This window comes from Perca flavescens, chromosome 7 (assembly GCF_004354835.1).
Source record: "Perca flavescens isolate YP-PL-M2 chromosome 7, PFLA_1.0, whole genome shotgun sequence".
In the NCBI taxonomy this organism is placed as follows: Eukaryota; Metazoa; Chordata; class Actinopteri; order Perciformes; family Percidae; genus Perca; species Perca flavescens.
This window is the reverse complement of record NC_041337.1, coordinates 10,684,688-10,708,925: the sequence shown is the minus strand read 5'-3', so window position 1 is coordinate 10,708,925 and position 24,238 is coordinate 10,684,688. Positions and strand designations below refer to the sequence as shown.

The 24,238-nt window shown below is 41.0% G+C and overlaps 2 protein-coding genes across 4 annotated transcripts in view; both read right to left on the bottom strand.

The window, feature by feature from the left end:
* Positions 1 to 88: 88 nt before the first annotated feature.
* Positions 89 to 19,401, bottom strand: kdm5c (lysine demethylase 5C). 2 transcript variants are annotated; one of them, XM_028582126.1, is made up of 29 exons: positions 18,988 to 19,401; positions 17,105 to 17,252; positions 16,058 to 16,135; positions 15,824 to 15,946; positions 15,547 to 15,717; positions 15,209 to 15,343; positions 13,359 to 13,415; positions 10,774 to 10,897; positions 10,086 to 10,366; positions 9,360 to 9,518; positions 9,115 to 9,234; positions 8,857 to 9,015; positions 7,841 to 8,022; positions 7,485 to 7,647; positions 7,275 to 7,394; positions 6,996 to 7,190; positions 6,274 to 6,455; positions 6,052 to 6,176; positions 5,809 to 5,956; positions 5,645 to 5,735; positions 5,100 to 5,482; positions 4,836 to 4,974; positions 4,489 to 4,668; positions 4,172 to 4,300; positions 3,331 to 4,089; positions 3,087 to 3,129; positions 2,785 to 2,984; positions 1,316 to 1,504; positions 89 to 1,185 (listed from the first exon to the last, which is right to left on the bottom strand). In XM_028582126.1, exons 2-29 carry the CDS (start codon positions 17,246 to 17,248, stop codon positions 1,177 to 1,179), a joined length of 4,788 nt encoding a protein of 1,595 aa, XP_028437927.1. In that variant the 5' UTR covers positions 17,249 to 17,252; positions 18,988 to 19,401; the 3' UTR covers positions 89 to 1,176. The 2 variants fall into 2 exon arrangements, with proteins under 2 accessions (XP_028437927.1, XP_028437928.1); XM_028582127.1 differs by lacking the exon at positions 13,359 to 13,415.
* A 1,264-nt stretch (positions 19,402 to 20,665) lies between these two features.
* iqsec2b (IQ motif and Sec7 domain ArfGEF 2b) overlaps positions 20,666 to 24,238 on the bottom strand; it is a 28,341-nt gene continuing 24,768 nt past the window's right edge. For both annotated transcript variants that reach the window (XM_028582197.1, XM_028582198.1), the window contains exon 14: positions 20,666 to 24,211. In XM_028582197.1, the coding sequence (XP_028437998.1) occupies positions 22,850 to 24,211 (1,362 nt within the window). In that variant the 3' untranslated portion in view covers positions 20,666 to 22,849. The remainder of the gene's footprint in view (positions 24,212 to 24,238) is intronic.

Sequence of the window (24,238 nt, the reverse complement as noted above, 5' to 3'; positions counted from 1 at the left end):
TTGGCAGTATAGAATTGCTGCTAAGTGCATTGTGAGAAAATTCATTATAGATCTTTAGACTAAAGATGAGAAATAATGAGCCAACATATCCTAAACAATTCTAAACCTTTATTTTTCTAACAAGAGTGAAAAGAAACAAAGGCAACATTAAAATGATAAGTTTATACAGAAACTCACGACAACTGTGTGTCTGCAATATCAATAATATTTTTACCCACCCATATTTTAACAAAATAAATTGTGACAAAGTGAGATACAGTGAAGTTACCTTAATTTGCAAGAGAATGAGGGAGAGGGAAAATTGAAAAAGGAATACAATATGGAGTCAAAAAGGATGAGCGCTTAAAAAAAAAAGAAAAAAAAAGAAAAAGAAAACAAAGGCATTGAGGGAAGGGCGGAGAAACAAGCCAAAGAGGTACAGATATCCATTTTGGGAAAGTAGCACCAAAAACATTAATGCCTGTTTTTAACACTTCCCAAAATTCTACTCAGTTTATTCAAAATGCATGTCCCCTCAAAACAGTATCAAACACAAGATTCAATAGAACTAAAAAAAAAAAAAAATACAAGTGTAACCACGGTGCTGTAGTCTAAGATCAGCAGTCAAAACACTCGTACAGGTTCAGGATTCATGCCCAAATACAACGGTCTAAATGAACTCCATAGCTTATCCAACTTCAACGAGTGGGCTCAAGTGAAGTGAAACTGCAACAGCTGGAGCTGAGACAGGCTTCAGCTGAACTAACATTTAATACGGTGGGGATAACGTAGCATACTGATTGACCTCAGAGACAACTCTAAACCAAAAACACTCCTATTGCGGCAAGTCCCACATCGGTTCAACACAGTCTTACCATGTTCACAGGACAAAAATGGGTCCAGGAAAGGAGGAGAATAAAGTTTGGTTAAGACAGCGAGTCTGAAGAAAAATAAAATAAAAAAATCATGATGGGTGAGATATGGCTGAGTTTAGGATGAGACTGTGGAGTGTAGAAGAAGAGTCATCGCACGGTTAGTGTCTGAATGTGTGAATGGGGGATGAGAAGGGACGTAGGACACAGGCCTGGGGAAGTCCTGCATCTTGTTATAACTTGACACTGTCTTCTGGCACAGAATGCTCTGTCCCTTCAATTCCTCCGGCCAATCCGCTTAAACAGAGCCACAGCGTTGAATATGTCACAAAATCTGTCAAAAGGAAAACAGCAAAAATGTTAATCTCAAATGAAGCTTAAGTCAAAGCATTGAAACTACAATTCCCAGACAATGAATAAAAAAAATAAGCCTAAAGCAAAAGCAGGCTACGTGGGGCTGTTACCTGTGGATAGGTCTGGACAGGTAACTGAGGGGACAGGCTGTGGCTGACGGGACAGGTTTTCTTTGACTCCGAGGCATCCAGAGACCTTTCTCCCGCCCCTTCCCCGCTGCCGCCTCGGTGGCTCTTTCGCTTCCTTTTGGAGTCCTTGGCTCGTCCGCGGCTCGTCCGTCTCTGCTCTTCAAGCTCGATCTAAAAGAGAGAGGGAGAGGACACGAAGATCAGAGAGGAAGCCGTTGAAGTGGACAGGGGGTAATACAGGCAATAGATAAAGCAGCCCATTTTTCAATTTCTTCCTAAATAAAACGGCTATCAGTTCTATCAGTCAGACTTTTGTTCTTGATACAACAGAAAAACATTCTTGCATATTTGTACATAAGCCGATCATAAAACAGCCCTCCTTTAATTGTAGTTAAGGACTTTTAAAACCGACTTCCTAATACATCTGGAATTCATAATATCAATCATAATTAAAAAGGGCGACACTGGCAGTCTATTAGCACCAGTGTGATCTATATTACAAGTAGCCTGTGGAGTCTAGGTACACGTGGGTGGCGTGGTACACATTTATGGTTTCACACCATTTCACTAATCTGACTGAAGTGGCAGTAATGTGCCAAGAACTGCAGCAATGTACCAGCAAAAGCAGAGAAGAAGAAGAAGACTGCTATAAAGGAAAAATGGATGTAAACAATGCAGGTTTTGAACGTTGATAAAATTAGCTTTGCAAATGTTTCATGAGGAAGGAAATGCATTCAAAACGTTTGCTATGCCTTAAGGATACACACAGTGTGTTTTGGTGAATTAACACTGAATGTAAATAGAAAACACATTTACAAGAAAACTCCACAGGGAACCTTTAATTAAGTATACACACATGGCGCTGTAAGGTTTCTACAGGTTTCACCAAGAAGACTTTTAAAGACCTTTTTAAGACTAACATGAATGAAATTTAAGACCAATATCACCACATAAAAAAAAATAAAAATAGTCTGATGTCAGAGTCTGGAAATCAAAGTCCCCGATTTCCTCATTGGCTTTATAGGACTGGTGTCTAGATTGGCTGCAAAATAAGTTGCATGTTGGTCTCATTTGTAGTCCTTATACAGCAAATTATATTTGGAATAGCACCAGAAAGAACTACAACCCCACAGAAAAAAAACAAAAACATTCTGAAGCGCTGCGGGAACTTTAGAGGTAGGAAAATTAAAAGCTATTAAAGATTATTTAAGACCTAGAACACAATACTTTTAAGGCCTTCCATTTTGATTTAGAAATGTTAGACTTTTAAGACCCAGCACAAAACCCTGTTTGATAAGTTTCCAGCTGTTGCACATTTTTTCAACATAGTAAAAATTAAAGGTCTAGAGTTATTAGTATGTTGTATTGATTGTGGCTATTTAATTAGTTTTGGCTTTTGCATCCATCCATCCATCCATCCATATCTATATCTAAATAACAATTTTCCTGACCTGAATAAGCGTGTGCAGTGTTTCTCTGGGTGGAACAGCGGCAGCTTGCAGGACTCTGTGGATGATGAGTGTCTGGTCCAAGGACACCTCAAGCAGATCTCCTTCCAGCTGCAGCTCCTCCAGCTGGACCCTGGTGGCTGGTAAAAGCTCCACTACCTGGCCTTTCAGCAAAGGCAGCAGGGGCAGCAAAGACCCCACCCCTGAAAAAGTGAACCGCAGAAGGAAAACGTTGTGAGGACTGGTAGCTTGTGTGACGCTTTGCACAACTCGGCGGTTACTCTGAAACAGACCCTCCATCTTACCTGTAACATTTGACTTCTTGCTGATGCCATTTTCACATCCAGCCTGGGGACAAACAATCATTGTGTTAAACGGGCAGGTTGGATACAGAATAATAAGAAAGTGTGAAGTAGCAAGTATTCTATCAATTATTACTATACAGAAGATAAAATAAAATCTAATAATTATTTGAGTCAGTTGCAGTTTACAGTTAGTAGTCGATATGTGGTTTAGTATTAAAACAAAGAGTCAGAATAAGATGTTAACCTGAGTGCCGTTGCTTTCCTCGGTGTTCTTTTTAGGTGAATTCTCATCTGTCAGATCAATGACTCCTTCCTCTCCCTCACCTCCCTCAGAGTCTGATAAGACAATCACTGAACTCCCTTGTGTCTCCTTTCCCATGTCTCCTGCTTTCTCCGTTTCACAATGGAGAGTCTCTTTGAGTTCTTGCAGCCTCTGAAGTGTCTGCTGCAGCTCTGGCGTCTCCAGGGCCTCCTTGGCTCGGCCCTGCCAGGTGATGGCCCTCTCTGTGAGACACTGCAGCGCTTCTCCTTCAGGCAGACGCACTGGCAGCCTCTGCAGGGCAACCAGTAATGCCAGGATAGTCTCCAGGCGTGGGCGCCGCGACCGCTGGCACCGCGGACACAAAAAGCGCGAGTCCCAGTCCCACCAGCAGAGGGGGTTCTCTGGTGGTCCAGAGGAGGGGAGCAGGGAGGGGAAAGGAACACAGCCCCCATGGAACCAGTCCTTACACAGATGACAGCGAAGCTGAGGGGCACGAGGCTGACCAGCGCACACGCACACTGACTGAGGAGGGGTGGTGCAGGTGTGGTTACTGTTACCGTTCTCTTTTACAGAGTTCTCTGAGTGGCTGGATGTGTCCGTCTCCATGGTGTCCTCCCACCTCCCGTTCTCCTTGTCCTCCATGCAACTTGCAGCGTTAAGTCCAGATTTACACATGTTCAATTTCTGTAACCTCAGTAGTGCCTCCTTCTCCTGGTGCTCCCCTTCTTTGAATGCCATCACCTAGAGACAAAGTCCACAAATCAAGTTCACATATAGAACTAGTATTTATGTAAAACAACAACAACACGCTCAATAAACTCACAATAGCGGCAGGGTCCCTCAGGTCCTGAGCAGAGAGGCCCAGAGTGTTGGTATCAGAATCATCTAAAGGCTCATCTAACGTCTCCATCTGATCTCGGCTCTCTCTTCTCTTTGCACACGGACATAATACCTGCAGGGCAACACTGGAGTTGAGTGCATGCTTTCATAAAAGGTTGCTTTAGCAAAAGAGCTTGGCTCCTAAAGTGAAATGCCGTACGGATACAAGTATACAGGTAACTTATCTCGTTGCCTATTGTTGACAGAAATTCAATCCATTTAAGTTTTAAAATAATTTCCAATTTTCTTCGAGTTGCCCACCTCTAGCAGACTGTGCTGACTGCTCTTCTTCAGGAAGGTCTTGGTGGCCTTGTCCCTCCAGGAGTGAGCGCTGGCTACCTGCAGTTCCAGCTGTCTTAACTCCTGCATGAAGACTGGCAAGTCCCTTCCAATAGCCACCAGGCCCTCTAGGTCATCCAGGCATGGGTAATGCTCCCCATTCTACAACAAATAAAAGATTGAATAATAAATAACATGAGGGACAGCATATTTTGCAATTACAGGATATTTCAATTTATTTCAAATCATACCATTACAGAGGGGTTAGAATAAAAATGGGTGTCTGAAAAGACAACAGAGAGGATAATTATTTGTATTTATTTTATTACCTGGATTTCCTCTAGATCCGTTGCCCAGGCTCGTGCCCGAGTGAGGCAGCCCTGTAGAGCCAGAATGTTGGGCAGCTTGACTGGAATCAGCTGGGCTTCATTTACTATTGCCTCCAGAGTAGAAAGAGGGTGCTTTTGCCTGGAAGAACAAAACCATGAAAAAGAAACGTTGACATTTTTGCAACAGTATAAACTAAGGCTAAAAAACAAAAAAACAACCTTGCGGCAGCTGAAATGTTGTATGGTTTGACTGGTTTGTCTTACCTTTGTTCTAGGCAGATCTGTGCTTTCTCTTCCCAACGTTCTGCAATTGTGAGCAGCTCCTGAAGCTCTGCCATGGCTGTCTCCACAGACACACTCTGGGGCACGTTGCAGCCGGCTTCCATCAGGTTTCTCAAAACATCCAACATCACCTCCTGCTTCTCCCCTCCTTCTGTGCCCAGGGTGCGCCTCACCTCTGCCAGCCAATGGCCCTGCTCCTTAAGGCCCTGGAGTAAATTATACTCTGGCACCACAACAAGCAGCTTGGCCCCCTGCTCCAACAAAGTCTGCAACTGCTCAGGTGTTTGAGAGTCCCTCCTCCAGTCCCTGTCATTGGCCAGTACTTGAGCCCGGCTCTGGAAATCCTCCACTGTCTGCAGAACCGCCTTGAAAACCAGATGGTACAGAGGTAGACCGTCAGTGCACTAAGTAGGGGTACAACTTTTAAGGTGAGAAAATTGTAACACATTTATACAGTATTTTTATTAGTTTTGGAAGGATATGACAAAAATAAAAGCTAGTTTGCTTAGTGTAACATAACTACTTACCTGCACTTCCTCCAACTGGTTGATCACACAGGGCAGGTTTTGCATCTTCTCTACCAAAGATTTCAGCTCTGCCAATGTCATCTTACTTTCACTAAAAGACAGCAATTTGTAAGTGCATGCAACACAACAGTTAGTGTAAATGTTAAGTATGGGTTCTATTTTACCTGGTCCTTGAGTTACTGAGGAGTTCAACACTTGTCTGCTGGCAGCGTTCGATGTCTTTAAGAACAGTGTTGAGTTTCCGCAGAAGTTCGTTGTCGGGAAACTTTTTTTCCCCTGCTTCCGTCTTCAGCATTTCCAGGTCATTAATTCCTGCAATTCAATAACCATTTGGTCTTCCAGCATCTTAAGATCATAATATTCTGTTGAAACCAAGTTCATGGGATACATTTATGTTGATTTCCCACCTATTTTGTTTCCCTCTTCCTGCTCAAGTGCCTCTTTCACTCTGTTGGCCCAGGAGTCAAAAGATTCCGACCGAACCTTTAATCGGTGTAACATGGCTAACAGCTCATCCAGGGTATATCTGTATCTGCAAAGTGAAGGGAAGGATTAACACAGCCACTTTTCACCCAGTACATCACTGCACAGCATACACAAACAATAACAGCTACACAAGAGATAAATACCTGAGGTAGAGTTTTTCAGTGGGGCAGTTGCACAGATCCTGAGTGTGGTAGAGACATACCAGTCTCTCGGGACAGTTTGAGCATGCCAGGGCAGAAAGGAAGCACGTGGTCTTACATTTATCACACTGTCTCTCATCGTCAGGCAGCAGCTCAAAGGCCTCGCGCTCTGCTTCAGTAATGCCCTGCAGGTACACAACACAGATTTCATTAGACAATCTGATTTCCCATATTCTCATCAGAACATTACTAGGGCTGTCCTCGACTAAAGAAATTCTTAGTTGACTAACACTTATACAATTTTGTCGACTAATCGAGTAGTTGATTTAATTGACAGAGCTGTGCACTTTGAGAGGTGGTTAAGACTAGAAAAGCACAATATAAATGTAGTTAATTAACCATCTGTAAAACTGAGTTTCTCCACAATTAATCCTGCAAAAGCACCACTTTAAATCTTGTGTTTACCATAAATGTGCTTATACGTTTCTTGTAAATGAGTAATTAAGCATGAATAAGCATAAAAAATTACTAATAGACTAAAGAAATCTTAGTCAACTAAGACCAAAACGACCGATTAGTCGACTAATCGACTAAGAGGTGGCAGCCCTAAACATTACAATATCAGACAAATTCAGAATGGTACCAAACTAAACTATTCACTTACACATATAAACTGAATAAATAGAGAAACAAAAAATGTCTAAAGATCTATTTCTGTGTCTCACCCTTTCCATCAGACCCTTCCGCAGCTTCCTCTCCTCCTGAACAATGATGAACATTTCCCGGTGTGTAGCTGCTGCCAGGTTAAGGTCTAGTTTCTCTGGGGTGGCAGCCATTTTACAGGTGAGCTCCTCGTGGGAGAACACGCAATACCTTCTCAGACGCCGGTAGTGCTCAATACAGGAACGGCCGGCAGGCAGCTGAGAAAGAAAGAGAAGAGCGATGCTGATTATAGTGAACGATCGGAAATGAGAACTCGAGACAGACAGTGTAAACGGACATACCCAGTCTGCAGTGCAGAAGTTAACAGCTTCAGCAAAGTTATATCCCTGATTGAAGCCACTGTGGTAGGCTCTGGGGAAGGTGATGACAAACTCACCAGCACACTGGTTGGTACGTACAACCTGCCAATCAGAAACACAGAAGTCAATCAAAGAATTTATTTTCACAAACGATATTTCTGCTGTGTGCATGCGTGTTTATGTGAGACGGACCGGTACACCGTGAGACATGAGGATATTGGGGTTCATGATGGTGACCAGCTGGTGCAGGAGGTCAGGTTGAAACTCAAACAGCTCTGGCGTTAGCTTCTTCATTACTTCCTCAAGTCGCTCAGCTGCAACAGAAGGAACCCCATACCAAGTCTTGGGTTCACCCCTGCAGAATAGAATACATAAAAGAGAGAAAGAGGGAAGTGGAGAACAGAGAGGGAAAGTTATAGTATTTCAGTCAAAGTACCCTTTCACATGACATTATCATATTCTCTATGTTAAAAGCTGCAATTGATTAAACCTTTGACTACTATAATGCCAACCAAACCCACAACTATACACAAAAAAGCATTCTGTACCAGTGCAGGTAGTTGATGGAGTAGCTCCAGTGATCTTCGATGTGCCAGCAGAAAGCTGAGAACACCATGCCTACATAAAGCCAGGGCACCTTCATCCCAGAGATGTCTCCATTAATGTGAGACAGGAGTGACTGCTCCAGCACGGGCATCACATTCAAATTCCAGCCACTGCAGGCATATTCCTGACCAACAAAGAAAAGGGATTGCACTGAAAATAAGCACTGGACTAGGATTATTAAAAGGTCTATGAATAATCCTAATTACAGGTACCATCTAAACTACACTTTTATGAGAACATTATAAAATCAATACATTTTGCTGAAATATTTCACTCAATTCAACAGTCTGAATTACAGAGTAACCCATAGTTATGCTGCTAAGGCCCACGTTCATTTTAAACTACTTTCTGGAGTTTGTTTAGATTTCTACTTATCAATTCAGATTGATTTCTTGACATAGTTTTTTTGAAGTAAACAAAATCCTGATTTATTTTTCAGCAGATTTGGCTGCCATAAACTGCCATTTGTCATACATTCTAGAGGTATTGGGATTATTGTCATGCCAACCAAGAGCCTACTTATCTCCATAACAACCAGACAGCTGGCAAACTCGCTGTTCTCTCATCTCATTTAGCACTTTAATCTGAAACTGTGCAGTGAATAGTTTCTGTTAATGCAAACTTGTTATTGTCAAGAGCACCGCTGAATTGAGTAGGGATTAGTTTGTAGAGTACATTCTTATCGTAATTGTTATGGTCAGAATGCCAAATTGGTCTTTTACAGTCATGATACCGTATGTGTGTGTGTGTGTGTGTATGTATATATATATATATATATATATATATATATATATATATATATATATATATATATATATATATATATATATATATATATATATATACACACACACACACACACATATATATACACATACATACATACATACATATACACACACACACATTCAAAGCAGGATGCTGTAGTTAAGGTTACAAAAGAAAACAACGTGCATACCTCCTCTTCCTTTGTGAGCTTCTTTTTGCCATTGTTCATCGGGAAGCCACTGCCAAACTCTTTGGAGTGTATGTCTGCTCCGTACTCAACAACCACGTCTTCCTCGATACTACTGACTAACCTCCAGAATTCTCTCTCCACAAGCTCAGTGGGAACCATCTACACCAACAACAACACAGGCTTGAGATTAGTCTCCCGCTTTAGTTGGGGCAGGGTGCTTTATAATGAAGAGGTGATGTCTTGTGTGGTTGCGCTTACATGGACAGGCATGTTGAAGTAATCTGCTTTGAAGGCATCTGCCATTTCCCCAAAACTCTGCAGAGTGTACTCTCGTGTAGCCTGTTCAAAGCCAAATGCTTCTGCAGGTTTCTTGCACTCCTACAAAAAGTTACACATTGAGGAGAATCCAAACAAAGATCAGTCTTGGGGGTTCAAAGAAACCCAACAAAACATGCCACGAGTATTACAGACATAAACAAGTGCTTCCAAACATTTTTACTAACCTCTGCCACACACTTAGGGCATCGCCAGTTGCCTTTTGGAGGATCAGTGAGTGGGGGTAGTAGACAGTAGGTGTGGTAATTATCATCACAGCCATCACACAGCAAGAGCTTCTCGTCGTCATCTCCCCGACCACACATCCGACACACAAAAGAATCCACCTTTGAAAAAGTGAGACAAAAAAAAAAAAAAAAAAAAAAAAAAAAAAAAAAGTACAAAACGTTCATTCTAGGGCTTGGAGCCAGACCACGGTGGCCTATTAAACACGGAAGATGAAAAATTAAACAAAAGATTAGATTGTGGGGAATAGGAGTCACTACTTTGTCAAAGATAAAGAGCAAAGTGCATTGTGTTTACAGGCCTTGTACAATCAATCATTCGACTTCTCATGGTAGTTTGTGCCCCAGCACAATCCATCTATTAGTCACTCCCGACCAAATGGTTCCCCATCAAGTTGTGTTAATGTTTTGACCGTCAACGGAGTGTCGACGCTGATTAATGCCAGACCAAGAAGTGAGCCCTGTCTACGACGAGAGGTAGACCTTTCACCTTTACCTTCAGCCAGGCGGGCTAGTGCTTAGCTCTATAGTTTCATTTGCACGGGCTAGACGTAACGATAGTATCAAGTATTCCCAGGGTTGTGGTTATGCCGTGACATTTAATATTCAATTATGTAATGTTTATCTTAACTTTGACTGCCACATGGGTGCATTCTTTGGTCTACTTACACACTGCGAGTTTCCGATGTTGCGTCTTAGCCTCATGGTCATTTTGGTACAAGGTCCATCTGTGTCCTCTTCCTCCTCCACCTTCCCTTTCCCACCCTCTTCCTCTGGTTCTTCTTTCTTCACTTCTGTCTTAACTGTGATGGTAGGAGGAGGCAGTATATGGCTAGATGTACTCCCATCACTCTGCTTCTCTTTATGCTCCAGCGGCTCCGCTTTGACTGAGGTATCACCAGAACCAGGAGATACGCTGTCCTTGATGGTAACGGTTTGAGGCAGTTCATCTAAAAAGTAAGATTTGTTTATTTATTTGATTAGGACAATGCACATTAATGAACATTTCTGTAAATGCACCAGTCAGCTAATTTTCAACTGTAGTCCTAGTTGCCTAGCATGCATGTCTTTATGGTGGGAAGAAACCGGAGCACCCGGAGGAAACCCACGTAAACACGGGGAGAAGGTGCAAACTCCACACAGAAAGGCATTAGACGATTACACGTGCAGATGTGTTCAGAATCAGAGTTAGCCAGTTATTAATTTAGGACTTGCCTCTTTCTCGAGTCATTGCTTTAGTTGGAAAACTAATTGTTCTGATGCAGTGTTGCCTCCAAATGTCCAGGTTTCTCGACATTATTGTTGACAGACCTAATGACCTTATAGGTTTAACTGTACGTGTGGCTATGGCACTTACCTTTCTTCCGGATGCCTTTGTCCCTGGCCACCAGCCCAAGTCCCATCATCTTAGGCCCTGCGCCATAGATCTGTAGCTTCTTCAGTTCTGGGTTCTTCTCTATGTCTTCCTCTGTGGGTTCAGGCTGTGGATGAAAGTACATTTTCCTCATGAAGGCAAAGAGAGACAACTACTCTCCAAAGCACAAAGAGCCAAAGGGTCTATGCCAAATGCAGAACAAACAGCTAAAATATGAAAGCATAATGCCATCACAAGAAGGGATTGTGCTTGGTTAGAAAGTAAGGAAAACTTAGCCTACATCACAGTGAAAGCTTGAACGTTAAGACCCATCACCAGAACACACAATCACCAGCAGTTGCAACCATACAGTCAGAGAAGGGTATTTTAAGTAATTATGAGTCTTGTTTTTATCAAATCCTTGGATAATGTTATAAGCATATTACAAAAAATATTATGTTAATTTACGCTGTAATTTGTCAAACATTTTAAAAAATACATACAAATTTTCCTATCAATATAGATAATTCATATCACGATATAGCATGTTTTCTGGTAATTCAATAGTCTATATGTAATAACCACAAGGTAAAGCCTATTTTTGCATACACCTGTGGGAATTAAACACTTTACAGTAGCGAGTATTTTCTCATTTTATTCAGAACTAACGTGCAAGGATCAGAACGTAAATTGTTATATTATCTTAACACAGTTTGGCAGCTGGTTTTTGGACATCTGGCAATAGAAACAATATATACAATGACATTTTATATCATTCTGACGATGTATATCGTCATATCGCCCAGCCCTAGAAGGACGTGTTAGCAGTAGCGGATTCTGAGTAGCCTGAGACCAGACATTTATAATTTCTAGACAACAGTATACAGAATATGTAGGTATTCTTTTTGTTTTAACATGGTATTGCCCTCTATTTGATCTTGAGCTAATTATTATTTGTATTTGTACACACTTGGGCACTAGTTCCAGCCTGCCGTATGATTACAAACAGTACACACACAAGTCACGTGTAATCAGCAATGACAGAAACACAGTAGGTCTTAACGTCACTTTCAATAACCATTCAGTAGATCTAAAAAGCACATAAAAGCAGGACTTTCACAGTTCATATATATATATATATTTCGAACAGGTTCCAACTCAGAACTTCTTCTCTAAACATCCATTTAAGGTGCTATCACAATGGCAGTTTAGTCCTAATCTGGGAGAGGTTTGGCTTCTACTCATGTGTGCACAAAGAAATCAATAGTCTGTATGCAGTCAGAACGCAACCTGTATTCCCACAAGACAGTCATGACGACGACGTTAGTGTCATTCATGGCACAACAACTGGACAGATACAATACCATAAAAAGAGACCATTCAAGTCTTTTTTTCTTTCAAGACAGGTTATGGAAGAAGAATGTTTTTTTTTACTTTACCACCTGTATGCAATTGTACTCCTTCAGTCATGAAAACGTAACTCCAGCTGCCCATACATTGTTGTATATTATCAGGGTAGATAAAAAAAACGGGCACCTTTTTCTGGCACCCCAACATTGTAGATCAATTGGACTATACAAGTGGGACAGGGATTGGAAGCAGTAGATAACACAGCAGATAAGCAGGGCTTGACGGTAGAGGGCAATCAAACAAGCAAACCTAGAGAGACTTAAAGGCCAACAACAATTACATGTTCAAAAAGGGTCATAAGAATTAAGACTCCAATACTTTACTGTCCACCAGATTATGGTGCTCTGCAAGTGAAACCTTATTAAATTAAACCCCCTAGGTATTTTTCTGTGAGTGCACTCAAAAGAGAATGCATGCAGCCACACTGTTAGCCGCTGTAGTGAGCACACAGCAAGGCAACACAGCAGAAGGCACACAGACAGCCCAGCGACAAAGCATTTCAAGCCAAGTGCGACCACAGAGAAAGCGCATGGGTGAAAGAGAAAGCTAGAGAGTGCATCAACCTGACAACTAAACTAGAAAAGTGTGTTTGGCAATTGGAGATGGAGAGAAAGTTTCTTCAGAGGCCTATGGTGAACTGTGCCATCGAGGCCATCTGAAACATTAGTTCTCAACAACAACGGCACAGGGATCCAAACTTGCATACATTCAAGACGCAATAGTATGTTTTTGTTTTTCCAAATCTGTAATACAATGCCTAAAAACACAACGACAAGGCCCCTAAACACCTTTGTCCAACATAAGACAAAATGGCTAATTTAATAACAGTCCTAGAGCATGTTGACAAAAAACTAAACAGCTTAAATAAAAACAGAAGTAACCAGCCAGGGAAATATTTCTCTCTGTGTTCATTGTCAGGTCTAGAATGATGCTAATTTAATAACTTGCACCAACTATTATTGTAATGCCACAGAGATTGTTTATGGCTTTTTATGTCTGAAACAGTTATGTGACTATGATGGGTTTAGGAGTATGATTGCATGAAAATGTTTTAGTGGTTAGTTAAAATGAAAAAAACAAAACATCTAGACAACTTCAGTAAGGGTGAGGTGGTCTAGGAAAAGAGGCAGGAAGAAAGCGGGGGCGGAAGGTGAGCTCATATGCTCAAGAGGCAGTACCGCAGAGATGAGTTGAGAACCAGTGGTGAGAGGATGGGGGGCCAGATCCTCTGGACCCTGCAAGGGGAGACAATAACAGCAACAATAAACTAAGACAAGAGGCAAGAAGGAGATGAAAGAGGAAGGGAGAGAGCCTGGAAAGAACAGAGCTACTAGTTGTCACTGAGACACGTTATGAGACAAGAGTCACATTTAATGTAGGACCTATAACGGTCAAACAGGAAATGGTGTGGATATTCAATTCTCTCTCTCAAAAGCAACATTAAAGTTTATCTTTTTGAATGTTCGGTACATCTAGTAATGTTTTGGACAGGGCTGCATAAACTTCAGTTTAATACAAGCTGAACTTTTATAAAAAAAAGTATACTATTTGAGACAGCCCTATTTCTGTTATCTCATCACTGACTTTACAAGTTGCTGCCAACAACTGGCAGGTAACTCAGCTGACACACTAACATGATTTATTCTAAATGGGACAGCTTTGGCATAAAAAAAGAAATGGGGCTGGGAAGGTGTTTGGGAATGTAATTTTGCTGACAAGTTTTGTTATCATGGACAATTCTTATAGTCCAGCTAAATAATACAAAAGATATCTACTGGATCTTACTAAATGCACTGGTTTTCATGTAAAAGCCCATTCCTTAGCACTCTCTGTGTCACCTCAATCATCTGATGCAAACCTTTTTTGTCAAAAATCTGCAGCAAGCTTAGTTTTGTTCCTATAAATTCCATAAATAACTAAATATGCAAAACAAAAGATGTATTCCAGCATAATAAATGAAAAAACTCAAATCCACTGGCAAGCATTATGTACTCAATGTATGATTGAGGGAGGGGGGGGGGGGGGGGGGTGTTACGGTAGAAAGTGAAGCTTAGGTAAGATTGCATGTAACAAGCATGAGATAACAGAATGATGCCAGTCCAAAAGTTGTACTGTGTATTGGTAATAATAATATAAAAAAAAAAAAAGATTGTGTAGCAATGTGACTTATGAGTGGCGGAAACAAAGCAGAAAGCCAAATAAGCCATGAAGCAGAGAGCATGAACAGCAGAGTTAAGCACAGCAGCATGGTGGGATGGAGAATAAGCACTGTCATGTGTCACATCTTCCAGACACTACATTGTAACCGATGCAAAAGGGCACATGGATAAGCACAGAAAAGTTATTAACACGACAGCATGGGACAAACACTTGAGTACAGTGTTGGCTTGACTTTCTGTTTGCCTGTAATGATGGAAGATTTGCTGTTATTTATTTGGCTAATCAGTTGGCAGATAATAGATGGTACACTAAAACATATACATGTTAGCATACATGGTAAGAGGCTGACAGCCTTGTACATTTGCTGTTCACCCCAGATTGGCAGATTTCTTTCAATTGCAACATAAAAACACACTGTAGTTTGTACATTAATTAGTGGAACTTCACTGTTTGTAAGATGAAACTGTGATTACAAGTCTGCAATTACTAAAACAACAAATACAGATAATACCATCAGTGTTACAAATTTTTATATGTGGTCTAAGTCCTGTGGGAAACCATCACTGACATAGTAATCATAGGGCAGCAAAGCCTGGATAACTGGTAGTTAAATTAATTTGCAGGTTGAAAATCAAACAGTGCCACACTTAAACAAATTCCTTAGATCAGTTGCACAAAACCAATCCAATTTCTATGGTTTTGAAAAGCAGATGCATAAACAAAAATGTTATTTATCTCGGATAGATTTTGAGGCGGCAAGGCACATATGGAAATGTGATCCAAAAAGTACAGGTTCAGTATAGGATTACTGGTCATATAGGTATGCAAATTTATTGAATGACAAGTAAGGATAGGAACTCTCACTCACATCAGGCTGGCCGCGGTTGGCCCTGCGTCCGTAACTGCTTATTTTGGATGGCTGCACAGACTGTCGCAGAGGGATGGAGTGGGGCTTGTACTCCTTATCCACATCCTCACCATCATAGTGCTTTGGCTTGCAATGCTAGAAATGATGTAAAAAGAGTTTACATGAAAAGATGTAAATATACAGATGATCTACCGTAATAATTTTGATTCTAACCAAAAGGAAGTGTATAATGCATCATATAGTGACTAAGCTACTCTTCGCCGATGGACTCATTTTGAATGCTTTCTATTAACTGATCACCCCTGGTAACACAAAAAGGAGAGAAGAGAATGTGATACCGGCAATCTGGCACCAGACTGGAACATTTCAAAGGGATAGACGATCCTCTCGTAGTGCGAGCGCAGCAGAGAACCAATGTTCTTGCCTGGAGGGTAGCCAAGCCTCTGGGCCACACGAGCCCAGCGCCGTTCCTTACAGATCATCTCAAAACCTCCTTCATCTGTCACAATCTGAAACAGAAAAGCATTTTTTAATTTTCAAGTTTAGAAACCATAGGTAAGAACCAAAAAATAACTTCAAAATGCACTAAGTACAAACAGTTCAATGTATATCTACCCTTGATAGGCTGAAAAGATCAAGGATGCGTCTTTCAATATGTGGGATTTTCAAGGAGGATGCCTGGATCTCCCAAAACCTGGCGATGCGGTCCAAATAATTAAGCTTCACTCTGGTCTCTGCCTAAAATGAGATGCATGAGGGACCACCATGATTACTATGGCCAGTTCCAACAACGACTTCAATTATATGTCAACAATGTACAGCTTTGAGGAAAAAAAGAGAAGAACTTACCTCCAACTCATTAAGCCTCTGGATGCGGGGTGTGAAGCGGAAGGTATCCAGCTCCACTGAAAACGGGGGTTGCCAGTCCTATTTGGGAGCAAAGATATGCAATTAAACTTGTAAACCTGTATGCTAAAACTACAACTTGGGTAATAATCATTCAAGGACCTTAAAAACAAAAATTAAACATTGACATGGGAGATTACTGAGATAGTGAGATTAGAATGGACTTTAATTGGGTTTAATTCTGGCTTTCAGGCTCAAGAATTTGACCCAGCTTTAACCAGGAAGGATAACTAAGGTCACATACTCAAGAGCAGGTGAAGCTCAAACTATCAACAATCAAAGGCCTGCATCCTCACCAATCAATGCCAAAGAAATTATAATTCATACAAGATCTTGACAAAACTAATAGAAAAACTGCACCCTAAGTAATGTGGCCAGCATTTAGTAGAACAACTATATCTATAACTGCATTATTATGTCCACCAAGCCCTTAAGATGAGCAGTGATGAGGCTTTCATTTACACACTTGCACCATTTGCAGTTTTCCTCCAGTACCTATCTTATCATCTACTGCAAAAACAGCTTTACTTTTGTTAAAATATTTTATTCTGTAATGTAACTCTTAATTCCTTACGAGTTTGAATTTGTTAAACATAACTAATTATAGTATTCATGAAAGAAGCACATTTAATCTATGTAACATAAACTGAACATAAGTGTAAATGGGGGAGTATGTATAAAGAAAATGACTTGTTATAGCAGTTTTATTGTTTTTATAGCTCATTTTTGGTTAAATATTTTATACATTTAACCCTTCTGAATCTTTATTTTTGCCTTTGCAACAACACACACCCCAATGGGAATCAGTCATATGATCTCATTTCAACATGCTGCTCTTTTTTGGTTATACTAAAACTGTGAGTCCATGTGCCTTTTACTTAGTACTTATTAAACACTTTAAACCCAGTGCCAATGTGAACATATGTTGCACATAGCACACAGTGAGCATGTCATTTCTTTAACAAAATCCAAGCGTAAGCAAATATTTACTGGTGGAGGACGAATTTTGCAGATTCCAGATTTCTCTGCGATTGGACGTATCTTGGCGATGTAGCCCAGGGGGTCCTGGAACTCCTCCCATGATGGCTCAAATACGGGACACTCCGGAGGAGGTACAAACTCTTCCCCTTCCATTGCCCTGACAACAGGAAGATCGACAATGCAAAACAAGTTCATGAACTCTGGCAGACTCACTAATGGGCAGGACAGCATCAATACGGCATCCCGAAAAGCATTTTATGTACACAAGTCCTGTTTAATTTGTAGAGGAAAATGTAAACCCCTAACACCTTGCATAGTTTTAAAAGACAATTTAAAACCTTTTGTTTTTCTGAATTTATATGCTTTTTCTGTATGACCTCCCAGTACTCTAGGACAGGTCAGAGTGCTGTAAGGACACAAAGTTGTGGGAAACTTATAATTTTGACAAACTTATGTTCACTGGCCAACATGTCTTCAGAAAAGACATTTACATAACACATTTATCTCAATAAATGTTCCCAATGACAGTCAACTGAAACAAATTTAACAAAGGCAATGTAAAGTTAACATGTCATCTTAATTTAATGATGAGCAAAATGGACCAGTGTATGAGAAAATAAAAAGGATATTGTACAGCTACCGCAAAAGGTCACGGCATTAGTTTACTTATGCTCTTACTACTTCCTGGTCTAGCAGGGCATTGTACTATTGTCATCTTAATATATAGCAGTTAGTTCCTCTACATGTTTCATAGTTTATTATTGCCCCCCAAACTTTACATAATAGTCAATAACAAGAGACATGGATAATCCCAGGATGAGGATTTATTTTGTCCCCAAAATAGTCCTTGTTAAAATCCCCTCCCCCAACATCAGACGGACACAACAAAACAAATGCCATGCTCTGTTGAATTAACAAGGCCCAGTGTGAAAAAGGGCAAAAGTTTTAAGTGATGCTTAATCAATCGCATTACAGAGCAACAATTAAATGATTTGATTACAGAAGTGATAGTAAGAGGTCTGTATGCACTTAAGCAATAAGCATTGATACATGGAATTTGTTACCATAAGAGTGTTAATAGAATAGTCTATCAATTTTGTCCTGGGGTATTCCTCATGAAAAAAAAAAACATTAAATCAACAAAACTTGATTCTGGGACTTCAGTGACAAGTGTTCTGTCTATCTGATTCTCTAAAGGCCTTCAGACAAACAATGGCGTAGAGGCCATGAACCCTAAGGTATAGGCAGCAGTACTCACAAGTGGGCTGGGCTAGATTCATTAATAAGAAAACAAATACACAATCACTAGATTGCAGAAGCCAAACGGTGAAATTTAAATGTCGATGTACATCTTGTTAACGTTACTAAATAATACATTAGCTGGCAACTGTTAGCTAACTACTAACGTTAGCTACTAAACTTGAGCGAACTGGCGTTAAAACTAACCTAACCGTCCAGTGACAACCATAACAAAAGAATAAGAAAATGTCTCCAATAAAATCACTTCTAGTGGGTTAGCTACATGTCATTTATTTATTTTCTTCAGGCAATCATGGAATCTATTTGTGTCCATTGTTAAGCTATAAGAGGCGATAAAGCCGCTTGCAGCTAACGTTAGCATCGAGGCCTTCACTTTTTCACAGTCCCATAGCCTCCCACGGCTTCAGATAACTAGCTAGCTAACGTTGACTGGGTGGCTGAGGAAAAAGTCATCAATATAACCGCAAACAATGCACACTCAAATTGACGCGAACAACTAGCTAGCTAACGTTAGTGTTAGTTGATTGATTCATATAACGTTAGATATATGTGCAAGAAGAAATGCCACAAGCAGTTATTTGTTGACCCTTTACACTAACGTTACAATGTCTCGTTGCATTCCCGTAACTGACCCGAAGACACCTCGATGTCCCGGGGTATGATAGGGCTGGTGGCCGTTCTCCTTCCTCTGTTGTTGTGATGACTGGTAGTTAGCTAACGTTGGCCAGCTGTGCTTGTTCCAGTTGGCTAGCTGACGCGGCTAGCAAAGTTGACCGTTTTTCAGCCTTAGTTCTCCATATACTCCGTTCTGTCAAACACACAGGTTCAACACATGGATGGCAGAGGTTCGTTTAATTGTAAGCGAGAGTCTCAAACCTTATCAATCATCTGGCTATCAATCATTTTCCGACCAACATCATCACTCTCTTCAAGCCATCCTATTCCTAGCTTTCTTGATGAGACGCCATCTTAGTTTTTTTCTCACGACCGAAGCACAACCTCAAATCTTCACATCACGTCCCTCACATTTACTCCCTGAAAGTAGTACCCACGTACGCCAATTCAAGTCATGCAACTACAGCAGGACCGTGCACTATATATCTATGAGCGGTGCAGCCTTTGCGTAAGTAAAATAAGCAATGCCACAACGTTGAAAATATTTTTTTAAATGCAAATAATTTAATAGAAAAAAATACATATAGTATTAAAAGAAACGTGGCCCTTTTCGTATTATTATTATTATTATTATTATTATTATTATTATTATTATTATTATATGTACTGTTTGGTTGTTATATCATTGTGAATTAAAAAGCACAATATTTCCCTTTCTTTAAATTGCATTAAATATTTATTAACACTGCATGCCTAATTGGCAATGTTCCACAGTTTTATATTTTTGTATCCCTCCAAATTTGATAATAAGTTAGTTTGGTAACAGTGGACAGTATAGCGTGATAAGCCATTTTATTTTTTTGATTAGGGCCCAAACACGAAAGTGCCAGGGGCCTATTTATTTTTTATTTTTATGAATATTACAATGTGTGGGCTACACTTTATATTGATTATCAAAATGCGTATCTCATATGCCGCCCCCTGTACCATGCCGCTTGCATAACTCGGGAATTCTTTGTCTTAGACACTTGTGGAAGGCATCATTGCACTCAGCAGGGTCCCTTCTTTATTGGTAATGGTTTGCCCCGCCCCTACTTTAAGCAACCCTTCTTTCATAATTCATGAACCGTTTGTCTTAGAATCTTGTAAGAAGCATCATTGCACTCAGCAGAGTTTCTTTTTTATCAGGAACACTTATGGACACAGGAAGTAGTACACAATTCATAATGCCACACACTCCATGCAGGAAATACAGTCTGATCATAGACTGCAAAAAAAGAATTAATACGAGTCTGACTCAACCAGCGTCCCACTAGCACCGCCGACATGCAGCTTTAATTTTTTGTACACAATAAAAAAGTAAATAAATAGCCACCTGTGGGATATACCCTTTATCCATTGGCACATGCATGTTGTGATGAGGTTACAGGGTAAGAAGCCCCTTATAAGGTCTCCTGAAGTTTTTTGGTATTTGCTACATTTGCAATCTCACTTAATATTATCATCTTATTTTTTCTGTCTTCTGTGAAGAGTTGATATGCAAAGTAGCCTACATCTCATCAAAGATCTTTAATGTGTTATACTCTTTTTTTTTTTTTTAAATCTAGGTAATTATGTTATAAACCATTTGTTGTTTAAGGCAATTTAATGGTGCAAGCAAATGTTAAGCTGTATAAAAAGTACACACAGACCACGTCACTGCAAGGACACTTTAATTTATCAGAAGCAATAAATATTCACATCTCAATTCTCTATTCTTTCAGTACACATAATACATACACAAAGAAAAAAATTGAAATCATTAGATTTAAATGATATCAGTAAGTGCACTGACATATTAACTTTTTTTTAGGCTTTTAATTTATATCATGGTAACTCATTCTCTCACCTTCTTCTCAGAAATAATAGGAAAAGAAAAAGAAGTCAACATTCCTATGGCCAACATCTCCTATCCCTGTCCATCTTTTTTATGTACATACTTAGTGGCACTCACATGCACGCACCTGAATACAGAATGGGAGTATTTCACCCCATAGTTATGATAGGAAGCCTATGTATAGTATTATATGTACACTCTGATTTATACAGTACAATCTATTCAATAAGTGCAGATATATTCATGCAAGAAGAGTCAAAAAAGGACACAAAAAGAAAAGGCTAGCCAACACATACTTATAAAATCTTCATCCAAGATTTTTTAACCTTCTCCAAACCTCATTAAAATCCTTTTGTTGAGGATTTAGACCTTGTTAAACTTCGCCACCTCTGTCAGTAGTTTGTTACATAGACTTCTTTACTTTGTTCTCACCCATTCATCCCCTCCTAAATCAGAATATTTGTAGTTTTCCCTTGGTAATCAATGGCACTGAAGGTAAACAACATCAGCGCTCAATTACGTCCTCAAAAATTGCAGTAGCAAAAGGGGTAACACTTACACGAGGCCCACAGAAAATAAGGAGAAATACATTGTGTACCTGTAGGCTATTTTACATTCTTGACTCTTGTTATGTTTTTGAACAAGAAGCCCTCAGCAGGATGCCATGGCATGGCATCAGAAAATGTAATAAGGGATTTCTAAAAGTGGCAGAAGAGGGAGGATTAGAAGGCCATTTCTGACTTAAGACATCACGTGTGCAAAACCACAAAACCTCATGTAAAAGCGTGCTTCTTGAAAACATAGAAAACACATACAATGACTAAATCTGATGACTGCGAGGAAGTGAGCACAGGTGCCCTATATAAATTATGAGGGAATTTTTTCAATTTCCACAACCATGTTTAAGCTTTTTTCCAATACTGGGAGGTATATATATATATATATATATATAAATATATATATATATAAAAAACATTAAATCAGATCCATTCTTTAAGTTCAAGTTTTGTTAGACATCCCATTTGAGAAATTGTTCCCCTGTTTGCTCACATCAAACAAAACAGAAAAGGAGGAATATTGTTGGTGTTCAAATCATTTTGAACAAAACTAAACCTCATTCATTATTTTTCCAACAACCAATAATACTAATTATTAAAAAGATGAACTCAATAGAAAGCATGGTACTACGGAATAAATCAGATTTCACATACTGGAACACCCTCTATTGGTTATGGCAAACTGAGAGAATGTATATGTGCATATAGTCTCTATAACCATGTACAAACATCAGCTGATATAATTAATCACTGATCAAAACAAGTATCTTACAATATTCATCATACTCATAGCAGGTATATTATAATATCGATAAAACAGCAAGAAGCTTCAGAAACATTCAAAATATATTATTGATTGTATCATTAATTTCCCATACCCCACAAGGAATGCATTAGAAAGCCAGGTGGCTCCTGTTGACATGTAAAAGACCATTAAGCAAAAGACTGTCAGGAAACCGTGCACTGGTTTTAGAAGTTTAAGACAAAGCAACATATCTGAGGTCTTCTTTAGAAAAAAAGATGCCTGTTAGCAAAGCGGAACCTGCAAAAATGGACAGAGACATTATGAAGCCAAGTAAATTATTGCAAAGTCAAGGGACATTTTTTTGCAACTCTCTTCCGTTTTTAATGCCAAACTCCACTGGAATGCATTTGGTGGTTTAGTAATTATTTACATCCCCATGTTAGCAGCTGGATAAATATGGTCTCCGTTTTTTTCCAGTGTCATATTATCACATCTTGGTACTGTACATGTAAATATTCTCATACAGACTCAGGCAATAGATCAACATATAGATTTAGTTTCATCTTAAATTATATGGCTATAGAATTTTTTGATATTGTGTGTGGAGTGTTATGGATGTGCATATGGGTTTGTTTCTGTGTGCAGGTTTCAAAGCTGTATGCACATGCTATTTAACTCCTAGCTGTGCTGTTTATCTCCACCTACATATGTGGGAAACGGAGGTGAAAGTAACAGAGACGAAGCAAACTGCGTTTCTTCTTGTCACTAGCGCTGCTGCTGTTGGTTTCTGTCCTGGCAGACTTAGTCCTAGACCTAGCTCTGCCAACCTCTTCCACTTTATCATCTGATCTCTGACCCCTGGGGCCCCACATCTTGCTCACACCACGGTACTTATCCGGTTGATAGGCTTGGATTTCGAGCTGCCCCCTGTACCTGTTGCTCCAGCCCCCGTCACCTGCGGCCCCTGCTGAGGCTGCCCGGGGTGCTGGGGGGGGAGGGGAGAGAGGTGTAAGCGGGGTAAGGGGGGACAAAGGGGGGGGTAAAGGGGAGTGTGGTGGGGGAGGGGGGATAGAAGAAAGAGGAGGGTACTGGGGCAGATACTGGCCGCCGGCTGCTGCGTGATGCGCATTGATGGAGGCGGAGGGTAGGTTGTGGGGCAGAGTGCCGAATATAAAATGGGTTTGGTGGGTTGAGTGGCTGGCTGGGTGTGGTGTGTGCACGTGTCCGGGGTGGGTTTGGGAGTGTGCGTGGGGGTGCGGGTGGGAGAGAGACATGGTTAATGGAAGTTTGGTACCAGGGACGCCGACCCCTCTGATGGAGTGTGTAGGCTGCGCATGGTACAGGGCGAACTGTGGGTTCTGGGAATGTTGGGAGAGAGGAGAAAGGGGGGGGGGACATCCCACCACCATGTTGGCGTAACGACCCGGAAGCCCATGCTGGGAGAGCTGGGAGAGATGGGCCAGCTGCGGGTGCTGGCCGTGTGGGGGGCCGAACGGTGGACGACAGGGTAGCGGGCCTCTCTGTATGGTATGAGGGGCCACCCCTTGCAAAGGAGGAGGGACAGTTTGGATGTGGTAGCGATGGTGATGGTAGTAAGGTGGTGGAGGCTGCACGGTGCCCATGTGACAGTACTGTGCGTGTAGCGCCTGGATCTTGGAAGGCCCCCCGTCCAACTGGCACAGCGATGAAGGGGAGTGAGGAGGGGGCCCTCCCGTAGTCGGTGGGGGTACAGGTGCGGGGTAGGGTGGCCCCGGTGGAATAAGGGGCCCTGGTGGTTTGGCACGCTTGCTGCCGAATAGGGAGCCCAGGAAGGAGCCGCTGTTGTTGTTGCTGCTGCTGCTCCCCCCAGGGCCGCTCCCCGCTCCTGCTCTCTCTACACTGCTGGAGACTCCCCCAACTCCTGTCCCAGCAGTGGTATGTTGCTGCCCCGGCCCACCCCCCACCCCCGATCCGGGGCTCAGGATGGGGCGGTGAGGCCGGAAGTCTTCTGTTGTGTAGCAGCCAGGTACCACGCCTGGCACTTGATAGCGCTGGTGAGGCTGTGGGCTGCTAATGATAGAGCCCTGGGAGGATAAAGCATCATCATGTTT